The following is a 13,345-nucleotide window of genomic DNA, read 5'->3' on the forward strand; positions in this document are numbered from 1 at the left end:
TGGCTTTGGTTGGGGTTTGGCAAGTTATGATAGGTAGCAATGTCCAACTGAAGCTTGCATAAGAGTGACCTCCAGAGTAGCCTCTCGACTCTACTTGATCTTCCAGCCACTGATACCTTATTGTTACCCTTTCTCCCCTCTTTTGGTCAGGATGGCATTGTTGATCCCATGGTGCCAGGGCTAGACTCATTCCTGGGTGTCATCTTCCATGCCACCAGGGAGAGTTTCATGTCCCAGTTAGGGGGGAGGGTAATGATTTCACTTGCAAAGTTGGGCCTAGAGAGAGTGAGACCACATCTGAGCAACAAAAGAGGTCCTCTGGAGGTGACTCTTAGGCACACTTTAGATCGGCTAAGCTGTTCTGCGACATACATATGCTTCACAAGAGCAAGCCTTAAGATCAAGGGCTTAGCCTATTGGTCCCTAATGTTTGACCCAGTATCAGGGGTTTCCCCATTGGTAAAGTTCCATATTTTTTTTCTCCCATCCCTCAAGGAACTTTGCCAATACTTTTTGATTATCTGCTTAATATACTCTGGGATATATTCAGGCATTACATTAAGCTATACAGAATTAAAGACTCGCATTCTTATTCTGGGCGCCCTGTGTTTGGATTGTTTAAATGATCTATCCAGACATGTTCAATTAGAATATGTGCTACAGAAAATTTAGGTTCTGGACAAAATAAACCTTTCTTTCTTTGGTCTCAAAGAGTAGGTGACGTTCTAAAATACAGACGGGGCAGAGCAACAGTGGCTCAGTGGCAGAATTCTCGCCTGCCATGCCAGAGACATGGATTCAATTCCTGGAGCCTGCCCATGTGAAAAAAAAAAAAGGATAAAATATGGACAATGTCTTTGTTACCCCTATATTTGGAATCACCTTAATCCTGACTTCATCGGCTTCATTCTTATCTCTAAATAAACATCTCATAATAGCAGTTCAACCAGCACTTTCCCTAATACAAATATGAAAACCTGAGCTATTTTCTTTGTCTTGGGTAAATCAGAATGATGCTATCCTATATGCTAAGACCAGCTTACTCCCCAGAGGCTGTCCAGGAACACATATAATTATTATGCCCCAAATGTACAATTTGTCTAAAGCAAACATTCAGATTAGTGTCATCACTTTTGTAGTATCTTCGCTACCTCCAACACCAGATGACTTCAAGGGACTCATTCAGGAAAACTTTTACAGATTTACAATACAGAACAGCACAGACCATGGAACAACAGAGTAAACTTGGGATAAATAAAGTGAGTCATCAATAAATATTGAGTCATCATTAAAGCATAAACATGATTTTAACAAATTATTGAAAACTTAAATAGAATATTTCCAACTATATATTTTATTGAAAAATAGTTCATTTAAAATATATAAATTATTTTTTAAAAGAAATGTTATTGGTAAAATGTCAAACTTCTCATACAAGGACCATTTAAGTTTCACTCACCCTTGCCAAAGGGGTACCTTTATTTTTCTAGATGAAAAATTGTTTTGAGAATAGGGTCTCTAGTGCCCTCTGCTGAAACTTCCTGAGATTGGGCACTCAAAAAGGTCATTAGGATCTTAAACTTAGTGACTGAACAAAGTGAAATAGCAGAATTACTGCCTATTCAAATTTGACATGTGATTTGCTGCCTAAAAGAAAGGCAATCTCTGCAGGTGTCTTCATTTCCTGAGAGGTGTCCCTCTCACTGACAACCTGCCAAGTCCACAGCAAAAATAGTTTCTTCCTAAATTTTCATCACTATTAAAAAAAAATCAAAACTGTCCATATAAATGGGAGAAATAATATAGGAGAGCCTGTAAGTAATTTACATTATAATCCAATCCTCACTCCCACCCCCCCAAACAAGTTAACAGGATAGCAAAATTTTCAAGGAAAGCTTTCTTAGTGGTTCCTGTCTTCATAATTATGGATACCACCACTCTACTCAACTCAAAAAAGACCTCTTTTCTCAGGTTTCAAGAAGTGGACCTCTTCCAGATAAGGCTCATTTTCAAAAGTAGACCTCAACAGAGTCTAAATTCATTTTCCAAACCAAATACTTTGGACTTAAGGTTCTTCAGCTCTCCTTGTATCTTTTGTGCCCGTCTGTTGCCCTCACGGACCTCACATAGAACGGCAAGATCCTGGTCTCCTTGGGCATTAAGTGTTGTCTAGAGATTTGAAAAAACAAAGAAGAAATGATTACAGCATAGCCCAGATGGACAGAAATCAGTCATAAAGACCAAGCAATGCTGGCCCCTTTTTATGGGATATCTAGCATGTAGGGTAATTTCAATCCTTAGTTTGTTGACATTTAGTGATAAACCAAAAGAAAAGAAAGTAGAATTTAAGCAAGAGAGGCATGAGACTCTTTGTTTTCTCACATAATAGTAAAGGAAACTTGAGATAGAGATTAATAAACAAGTAATGACAGGTAAAAAGAAGAGACCAATATAAAAATATTATTGGTAAATTTGCCAAAGAAGAAAAGAAATCATCTCTATTTTTCTATAATTAACCTTGTTGGGAAAATAGTGATCATTTAGGATATGAGGCTGGCTAGTTAAATTTTTTTAAGAAGACTCTTGAGGCAACTTGGATTCTAAATTAAGCTGCATCTGACTGGGAAAAATTACTTTATTATTCAATTACTCTTACCTTCCCATTTATAAAACAGACATAAATCTTTTAATCTACTTCTTAAATTGGGAGAATGATACTTTCTCTCAAGTTTAGCTTAGATGGAAGTACAAAGATGCAGTGATTCAATTTTATTTCACTCTATTTTTGTCTTTCGTTTGTGTGTGCTTGTTGAACTAATTTTTAGTGCGACTTAAAGGATGGTGGTCTATTAGCATTTACCATCAGGGAAGCAGCACTTCTTTCTTCAGAGCAGCCCTCATGACTGTGTTTCCTCACTTTCACCCCATTTTCTCCCTCTTTCATTAGGATCAGCAATTACCTTATACAGCATTTGCTCCAAGTCTTTCAGTTTCTGCCGGAGAGCCTTAATATCTGTCTTAAAGCCTTCTACTTCCAATACACGTCGTTTCTCCAAGGTCGCATAGCGTTTTGTCATTAACTGTAAACGTTTGCCCATCTTGTTAGTACGATCCTAAATACAGACAAAAGGGAAGGCATTTATGAAGATGAGAGAAGCAGTCCCCTGAGCCATCGGAACCTCTCACTCCATCATAATTGGCAGAGAATATTCTACCTTGAAGATCTCTCTCCTCACTCCCTCCTCCTCACGAATTCGGGCAAGTTCTTCTTCTAGGGAAATGCATTGCTCTTGGTACATGTTAGACAGCTTTTTTTCTTGTGCTAACTTATCCTTCAGGGACTGCAGGCCAAAAAGGGAAAGGATAAACCTATTAATACCTGATTCCATATTTTAGGCAACTCAGATAGCACTTTAGGTAAAGAACAAAAGGAAAGAGAAGAGAAGAGTTCCAGAAGTACAAAATGTATTAAGGAGCAAGAAAGTAAGGAATTTTATCTCGGGAAACACATGAAAAATTCCTACTTTTAGAGGATTCTCTTGGATCTTTTTTGTAAGTGTACATGGTAGAAATTCTTTAAAATAAAACAAATATTTCTGTCTCCGTGAAGAGTCAAATAACGGAGCTTAGAATTTATCCTAAGAAAGAAGTTACCATACATGTTTGGGGGGCCCATTTCTGAAGAAACACCAACAATAGCAATACTTATTATCCATGTCCCACTGAGCAGCCAGAATGATATTTTTAAAACATATAGACAACTTAAAAGCTCCCCCTTTCAACTACATTCAAATATATATTCAGTGCAGAATGATCTTTTTAAAAATCTAAATCAGATCATATCACTTCCTTGCACACAATCCTTCAGAGGCCTAAAGATTTCAGACCCAAATTCACATTCTTAAGGACAAATACTGTATGGTCCCACTGATGTGAACCGACATTCGAGAATAAACTTGGAATAAATATGTCATTGGTAACAGAGTCCAGCAGGAGTTAGAAACAGGGTAAGATAATGGGTAATTGGAGCTGAAGGGATACAGACTGTGCAACAGGACTAGATACAAAAACTCAAAAATGGACAGCATAATAATACCTAATTGTAAAGTAATCATGTTAAAACATTGAATGAAGCTGCATCTGAGCTATAGGTTTTTTTTTTGTCTGTCTGTTTGTTTGTCTTTTTTTTTGTACTATTATTATTATTTTTATTTTTTTTCTCTATATTAACATTCTATATCTTTTTCTGTTGTTTTGGTAGTTCTTCTAAATCGATGCAAATGTACTAAGAAATGATGATCATGCATCTATGTGATGATGTTAAGAATTACTGATTGCATATGTAGAATGGAATGATTTCTAAATGTTGGGTTAATTTCTTTTTTTTTCTTTAATTAATAAAAAAAAAAAAAAGAAATTCACATTCTTTACCACAACCTCGAAGGCCCTCCTTGATTGTATGCTGCCTCCTCTCTAAACCCTTCGCACACCACCTCCTCCTTGCTTATTCTTCCTCAACCACACTAATCTACTAATTCTCTGACCGTGCTCTGGGAACTTTAAACTTGCTCTGCCCTCTGCCAAGAATGCTCTTCCTTTAGGTCTTCATGGCAAGTTTAAGGTCTTGGCAAAAGAGAGCATCCCTCCCCTTGCCCCCTTCCTAAAACAGCAACTACTTTTTTTCTCACATAATCGCATTTATTCCCTTAATGTTACTTAAAATTTTTTTTATAATTTTCTTGGTTACTTTTACTGTTTCTGTTCTTTCTACTCATTAAAATGTAAGCTCCATGAGGATGGACCTAGTCTAGCTTATTTACTGCTGTAGCCCCAGAGTCTAGTCCACAGCAGGAACACAATATTTGTTGAATGAACAATCAATTGTCTGGTTTTCTAAATCCCCAAACAATATGACAATAAGTTATTCTTTGAAGTCTACCTCTTGAGATTGCTGCTACAATAGCCTACACCAAATAGATCTGCGTCATTCTTTTTTTGTTTGTTTTGTTTGCAGAGTTCTTTCAATTCTTCCAGAAAAGTAAACTATTTTTGTTAAGATGTAAAGAAACTACCTTAATATATTCATTTTGGTTATGATGACTCTCATGTACCACTGGCCAAACTTTTCCAATTTTATCTTCTTTCTTCTTATGTTGTACCCTGCACTGCTTAATCTTCGACATCAAACAATCCTTTTCAAGCATCCATGACTTTTCTTTATGTTGGTTTTCAAATCTGAGTTGTAAAAAATCTTTGGTGCTCTCATAGAGCAGTTCTTGGGTGTGATGGAGACTATGAAACAAAATACAAATATGGGCAGAAAGATGTTTACATAGCATGTCTGACACAGGATTATAGCAAAAAAAAAAAAAAAGAGAAGATACAGGCTTTCCTAAAATTGTGCAATATATAAATTCTATGAAGTATTATTAATAGTCTTAAAAATATAATATACCCCCATGCTCACTTGTTCATAGACTGGTCTTTACAAATACTTTGCTAAGTACTAATTTTAGGTTATATAATTAGAAGGACTAAAGAAATATTTACACACAGCCTGCACAGGTATGGACTATTCCCAGGAACTAGAACTAAACTGTAACAATGAAGAACTAAATCATGGTGTTCTGACTGAGGGTTAACACAAGTTCTGAAAAGTGAACTACACTACTGACTTTGTGCTATGCTTCAGGTGTGAATGCCCTATATCAAGTCTCATCCTTTTTTCACGATCAATATCCTCTATGAAGTCATCCCATGAACTTCAGCCATTTTAATCTCTCATTCTCAGACATTTCATATCAGTTTTAATGCATACTGTATTTTTTTTCTCTTTGTTTTGCATGGGCAGGCATTGGGAATTGAACCCAGGTCTCTGGCAGGGCAGGCGAAAATTCTGCCACTGAGCCACTGTTGCACCGCCCACATTCTGTAGTTTTAACGCATATATAGTTCAATACTTATTTATATACTACAATATGACTTATTATTATTATTTTTTTGCATGGGCAGGCACCGGAAATTGAACCCAGGTCTCTGGCATGGCAGGTGAGAACTCTGCCTGCTGAGCTACTGTGGCCCACTCAATATGACTTATTTTAACTGTCAAAATGAATTTCTCAAATTGACTGAAAACATGTATCTTATTTTTTCTTGATTTTTCCTGCTGACTATTTCTTGGGACTTAAGAATAGGCAATAAGGTTTCTATCTATGCAAAAGAACACCCCTATAAGTTAGCAACTCATTAGTTTAACATCAATATCTAGAAAAATACTGTATCAAATGATCATACTGCATGCAAGAGTATAAAATATGATGAAGAAATCACTGTAGTTTTCCACTGAACGAATAATGTCAGATCCACTTAGTTCTTTTTATGAGTAACAGGGCACATAGATAAGGAGAAAATGATAGCATGGTACCTGGCACCAAACAGAGTAAATGTCACCAGATGAATATATATATTTATTCAAGCATACATCTGTGTGCATAAAAAGAGGGAGAGACTGATCCAGTTACCATGAGGATCTCTCCTGCTTTCAATGAGTTATTTTATTCTGTCTAACATTATGTTCTCAATTACAAATTGGGAAAGTATGGGTCTTGTTAATGTACAACATGGTTTGAAAATGACACCCAAAAGGCAGTCATTAATGGCCTTGAATGTTATGTTATTCAATATCCTTAGGACAGACTACCTAATGGAAAGAACTGATCATGTGCTCAGATATGCAGATAATGCTAAATTAGGATGGCTATTGATATCTGGAAGACAGAAATAGAGTTACAAATTACTGTGCAATTTAAAATATTGGTTCCCCAAAAGACTTTATTAAAATCCAAGAAAAGTCAAGATGCTATGTTTAAGCACAAAATACCAAAAATAAAAATGAAGATGGAGAAGTACTGGCCAAATACAAACATACCACACTATCTTCAAAGAAAATATTTTCTATTCTGCATTGGTCAGAAATCCTGATTTGAGTATTATGTCCAATTTTAATCACCACACTTTAAAACGGAGGATGACACATTAGAAAAGTTTGAGAAGACAATTTAATGAATGATAAAAAGATGAAGAATGTAATATGAAAAATACTTTTAAGTTTAGAGTATTCAATGCAGTAAAGAGGCAGTGAGATACAACTTCATAAAGATCATCAAGTATCCCACAAGTATTTATTATGTGTCTAGTACACTCAAAGGGCAAGGCAGAGGCTACAGTAAGACCCCAGAGAACAAAGACATAATTGCAATACATGGTAACAAGTTTTATTGTAGAGGCACGCTGATCACTATAGGAATTTTGAGGAGGAAGAATTTAATTCTGCCTGGGAAAGTGCTTAGGTTGGTACCTGCCACACTGTTAAGTGTCCTATAAGCCATAGTTATTGGTCTGGTTGAAGCATAAAATGAACTACAGCAACTGGGGAGGAGTTGAGGCTGAACAGGGGAACCTGGTGCCATATGATCAAGTCCTAATAATTCATGTTAAGGTATCAGGACTTTATCATAAGGCAAATGGGGAGTTATCAAATGTTTTTTAAGTAGCTGATAATTCCTAATGGTAGAGCTAACTCAGCATCGAGGAAGACTGTAGAAAACAAAGGGATCAGTGGTAGGAAGAACAGTTAAATTATTGCATTAATTTAAACAAAAGAAGAGAGTTTGAACCTCCGTAGCAAGAATTAGAAAGCAGAAAATGGATTTGAAAAGCTTTTCAGGCATACACTGGGTAGGATCTTGAGGTTTCAATCAAGTTTAGAAAACTGGATAGGTATGATGTCATTAAACTGAATGGAAAAAGAAGGAAGTAGTAGGTTTGAGATGGGGAAGGGGAACTGTTTGTTGACAGAGATAAATAGTTTGCTTTCAGTCATGGGAAGTTTGAAGCATTCAAACATATTCAACTGAGGATGACTTTAAGGCAAAGATCTGGTCACTGCAATGAGCTGGAAGGCTAAGAAGGGTCAGACAGGCAGAGGAACCAAGAAAGACTTGTGCTGTAGAAATCAAAGAAGATGAATTCCAAGGAGAGGGTGATCAATGGAGCCAAACATACGGAGGATACTAATTATGATGAGGACTGAAAAGAGATAACTGTCTTAGAATTTAAGAAGTCTATGATGCCCGTAAAAAGAGCATGCTTAGTAAAATGATGGGGATGAAATGAGACAAGAGAAACGTGAGGAATGGTAGGCAGGACAGGAAGAAAAACAATGAATACAGAAAGTGTGTTTTCTTACTTTTGGTACAAATACATAAAGTCATATTTTTCTATATCATGATAGGCCAAGCAAAAGAAGAGGGTCCTACTACAGTAAATCAGATAATATATCAGTGGATGAAAGAACTTTTCTTAACCACTAGAATCAAGCTAAAACACTAAACTGGCTTAAAAGGGACATATGGAATACAAGTGAGAGGAACTGAAGGAGAGAATTAATAGCACTCCTGGATAAAACCTGGCACTCATCTACGCAGAGGCAGGAGTGTCTGAAGGAGAAAATTTTTCAAGGCCCTTTTCAATTCTATGATACTGTCCTACTTAAGTCTTTTCTTTTTATTTTTTGGCATGGGCAGGCTCCAGGAATCGAGACCAGGTCTCTGGCATGGCAGGTGAGAATTCTGCCACAAGCCACTTAACTTTTAAGCAATTCAAAAAAATAAAATGTCTGTTAGTTACAACTTTCTTACAACACTCACTTTTTGGTTAGCTCTTTGATTTTGTCTTGATTTCTCTGGTGCTGAACTTGTATTTCCTCGATGCGGATCTGTCTATCTTGCATGAGCCCTTCCATCTGTTCTCTAGAAAGCTTGGTTTGTTCTTCCAGCTGAGCCTGCAGTGCCTCCACCTAGGATAGGTCAACAAGGGGTGAGACAGCCACTCCCGCTTCCACTGACTTCTTATTACAGATGCAACCTCTACAAGTGAACCATTAGTCGGAAAAAATTGAAAAAGCAGAAATCACAGTGGCAAAATAAATAGCAAAAAAAATCTTAGCTGTACACTTTTTACTTTAATGTCTTATGGGGCTAGTTCACACGAAAGCAAATTCTTTGTCCACACTCAGCCCCAGAAACCAAATCACACAGAGAAAGTTAGAAAATCCAATTGTTCTTTAACCTAGGATTCTACCCCTTTCACTCTCTCCCTTTTAGGGCTTTTAGGACTGTCTCTGTTAAGGCTCCCTAGTTGCAAAGATCAGAATGATTATTTTTTAGTTTCTGGTTTTAAAAAGTGGAACAAAATAAATATGATTTCTTTCTCTGAGTCTGGCTATCATAGATCAAATGGAGATATTGGTCAAAGGGAGAAACAGTTGTTTAAATCAATGAGCTACTCTAATAAGGTCAGGACCTTTAGTGCAAAATCATGGCTCCAAATGACATACAATTAGCAGGTGGCAAGAGAATGATTCATCAATTTTCTCAACTTTAGACCCATGTACTAAATAAGTAGACATCCAGATGTTGATCTATTAGCTCATTCAAGCTTCCCCCTGCAACTCTCTGTGTATTTCCTGGGCCAATCACAAAGAGAATTCTTATTTATGATGGTTTTATAGGGTAGGGTTTAGTACACAAGCTGAATGAACTGAAGGTTCAGAACAGTGCTTCTTGAATGGCCAAACAGAAAGAAATTATTTAAAAATACAAGCTATTGGAAATTAAGAACAACTTCAATTTTCTTAATCACATGATGCCTTATAAGCAAGGAGATAATTATCAGATGAAAGTAAAAGTCTGTTATACAAAGCTAAGCCCATACAGAATAACTGTCTTGATCTGTCAATATAATTGCTCTACCTGTAAGATAAGTGTCTGTATGTCTCTTTGGGATTTCTCAGGACTTTGTTCTCTCTCTCTCATTGCTGGTCTTCTTTTACTTACTTTAGGATGTAAAATAGAAAACAAAAATTAGTCAAGAAAAGACTTTACTGGGCTTTTCCTTCTGCCATAAAAGTATCAGCACTACCACTGCAGTAGAGTTTGGTTTCATTCACCTTTAAGAGAAGAAAAGGAAGGAAAAGGAAGATATATAATAATGATAGGAATCTCTATAGGTGAACTCTGCAGGATTCCATCTGGATAATAATACTAATCCCTTTCTGCAGAATGAACTACTAAGTGTTCCTCTGGAATTGTGTTTATTTTCTTTGTGAAATCTTATTGATTTAGAAAGGGTAAAGAATGAGAAAAATTATATCTCAACATTCTTGTTATAATGTATTACTTAATTTTCAAAAGATATTCTAAAATAAGAGATAAATTTGTGCTGAATAAAATTTAATTCTTTGGATGGTTCAAGCATCTCAGAAGGGTCTTAGACCACCAGACCTATCATTATGAGCATTATCACTGTATACTAGGGAAAAAATTACAATTATTTGCACTATGATTTTGAATTCTGGATCAGTGAGAATTTATAATAATATGGCCATTACCTGCTTTGAAAGTTGAGGATTCATTCTGTTCACACACATTTACAGCACGGACAGTCTTTTGGGGAATGGTGACCTGAAGAAATTAAAACAAACAAAAAAAAGTATACAAATGTCTTTCTTATATATGTAATAAAGCTTTTTGACAAGGGCTTTTAGGAAGGTATCTAATGGAGTGCATATGTATATATGTATAAAAATGCTCACTGAGTCACTGTTTCTAAAAGTGAAAAAATGGAGTCACTGTTTCTAAAAGTGAAAAAATGAAACAGTATATAAACATACATATAATATTACTATATGAATGGAAAAAGAGCTGGAAGTATATATACCAAACTACTGATAATGGTTTATCTCCTTGGGGTGTAAGATTATGGGAAACTGACACTTTTTTTTTTTTGGCATGGGCAGGCTCCAGGAATTGAACCCAGGTCTCTGGCATGGCAGGTGAGAATTCTGCCATTGAGCCACTGCTGCACCATCCCACTTTTTGAAATAGGTGAAAACACCTACTTTTTAAAAAAATTTTTATTTTTCATTGATATATATTATATATTCACGTATGTAATCATCCAAAGTGTACAATCAATGGTTCACAATATCATCATATATCTTTGCATTTATTATCACAATTGACTTTTCCCCCTTTTTTAATGAAAAATAATAAGTAGAAAAAAGCAATAAATTTCAAAGCACATAGCAACAATTAGTTGTAAAACAGATTTCAGAGTTTGGTATAGGTTATAATTCCATAATTTTGGATTTTTACTTCTAGCTGCTCTAAGATACTGGAGACTAAAAGAAGTATCAGTATAATGATTCAGAAATCATATTCATTTGTTAAGCCCTACCTTCTTTGTATAACTGGGAGACTGACACTTTTATATGATATACTTTGTGTTTGGTATTTGTTTTTAATAAAGACCATGTATTACTTTTGTAATCAGTATAAACAAAGATTAAAAAAGAAACTTAAGTACTCATACTTGCTTCTACACAATGTCTGCTCCAGCTTTTCTTTCTAATCTCAGCCAAAACATCTAACCCTCTGTGCTTTAGGTTTCTAAAAAGTGAAATGGGGTAAACTATGCTACTTTCCTAAAGTTCTTCAAGGAAAAGCACAAAACCATACAGATCTCAGTAATTATAGAAAGTGCTCTGAAAACCCAGGTAAACTTGGGATTTTGAAGACTGATTCTCTATCTTCTTCAGCAAGGACCAAAATTGTTCGGATTATGGGACTCTAGCTTATATTTTGAAAAAGACACACTTACCATGCCGTAACAAAGATTACTTACTTTGTTGGGTGGCTCCTTATAAAAATAAGTCACTTCTCCAGTGTCTGTTCCCACAAGAGCCAAGAGATTCTGAATCTTTTTCTTATCTTCTAGCTCTCTGTAATTGTCACAGAAAGTAAACACAAATTATGTGTCCAAAATAAGTTCCCTTTTCTGTTTAAAGGATCTCTCATCTGATTTAATTTTTTTAATTAATTAATTAGTAACTTCAAATTAATACTGAATAGGATTTGTCTGGACCTTAGGTCTAATTTTTAAAACACCAGCTACTTGTATTCCAGAATTCAGAGAGAAGAGGCCAGGAAATAATTTCTTAGCTGGTTCCAGAAGTGAACTGTAGTGGATGAAGGGGTACACTACCTAGAGCCCACTCTTCAGGACGTATGGGGTCATTTTCTCAGCTGCCAGGAAAGCTGCCTGCTTATGGCTCACAGTGAAGTCTTCCCAAAACTACCCATTTGGGGGTAACTGCCTCACTTTACTTTATGACAACCCCACGCCAAACCCCAGGGACAGCCCACCTCCGGCACCTGGTCAATGAGCAGGTACAAAAGCCCAACCCCCTGGCCTCAGTTCAGGGTATCTCTCAAGGGCCACCCCAGCTTCAGAGCTCCTGTAGTGTTGGCAGAGCCCTGCTGGAATTCAATCACAGCTCAACTTGTCTCTCTGCCTAATCAGCTGAGAAATATATAATATTTGAAAAACAGCTGTTGGTGTGATACTGGGTCCTGTTAGAGAGGAAGTGCCTGGCCAAGGGACACTGAAGCACCATGTGGTTAGAATTGCCCACTATGAGTTGAGTCCTATCAGACCTACGAAGTCCTAAGTTTGGGTGCGTTCAGCAACAATCCATTGTTAAATGGAAATGGCAGGTGCAGGATTGGGCATGAGCAGGGTCAGAGGGCACAAGTAACAAAACAAGCAAGTGGACTAGACTCCCATGTCAACCACCACTACTGTAACAGCACCTCTCCCTTGGCTCATATGTATGTTCACATGAAACAGAAGGAAAAAGGCTGAGTTTGGTTCATACACATGTCAGTCTGGTATATAAATACAAGCTGAAAATATACTGCTTCAGCAGTCCAGCCCTACTTAGAAGCATCCCCAGACACTGGAAGAGATCAGAATGAGATACCTCAGGACACCATCACCCCAGAGAAACTCTGAACCACCAGCAAGAACTGGCAGATATATCTTTCTCAAAGCTTCAGAAAACAGTTAGGGACAACAGTAACAGGGTGAGCTCTGAACAAGTTAAAGGGAGCTTAAAAGTGGTACCCATCTCCTGGTACCCTGCTTGGCCACTCCCCTCACAATTGAACCTGTGTTCCCAGTGCAGATCCCTGGTCCTAGTTGTGGAAGGAACAAAGTAACCTTTGTACACACATTAAGAACACATTATATTTGGCCCAATCTGTTGGTTGCAGCCTAAGGAACTGAAACAGGATAATCATCACAGGCTCATCATCCTAGACTTGCCCTGGATGTAGATGGTAGCCACGAAACTCTTCTGCAGAACTCTCTGGAAATGTTTGGCTATATGACACACAGTGCGGTGCCCAGGACCATGAGGAAACTGTTTTCAAGGGAAGAGGAG

At 36.9% G+C, this 13,345-nt stretch overlaps 1 protein-coding gene across 5 annotated transcripts in view; it reads right to left on the bottom strand.

Moving 5' to 3' along the window:
* Positions 1-1,323: 1,323 nt before the first annotated feature.
* The window catches only part of CCDC77 (coiled-coil domain containing 77), a 40,706-nt gene continuing 28,684 nt past the window's right edge, over positions 1,324-13,345 (bottom strand). For all 5 annotated transcript variants that reach the window (XM_077169648.1, XM_077169647.1, XM_077169651.1 and 2 more), the window contains 8 exons: positions 11,746-11,842; positions 10,451-10,523; positions 9,813-9,895; positions 8,709-8,857; positions 5,073-5,292; positions 3,216-3,341; positions 2,961-3,113; positions 1,324-2,169 (listed from right to left, as the gene is read on the bottom strand). In XM_077169648.1, the coding sequence (XP_077025763.1) occupies positions 2,023-2,169; positions 2,961-3,113; positions 3,216-3,341; positions 5,073-5,292; positions 8,709-8,857; positions 9,813-9,895; positions 10,451-10,523; positions 11,746-11,842 (1,048 nt within the window). In that variant the 3' untranslated portion in view covers positions 1,324-2,022. The remainder of the gene's footprint in view (positions 2,170-2,960; positions 3,114-3,215; positions 3,342-5,072; positions 5,293-8,708; positions 8,858-9,812; positions 9,896-10,450; positions 10,524-11,745; positions 11,843-13,345) is intronic.

The sequence above is a fragment of the Tamandua tetradactyla genome, chromosome 7 (genome assembly GCF_023851605.1).
Source record: "Tamandua tetradactyla isolate mTamTet1 chromosome 7, mTamTet1.pri, whole genome shotgun sequence".
NCBI classification, from domain to species: Eukaryota; Metazoa; Chordata; class Mammalia; order Pilosa; family Myrmecophagidae; genus Tamandua; species Tamandua tetradactyla.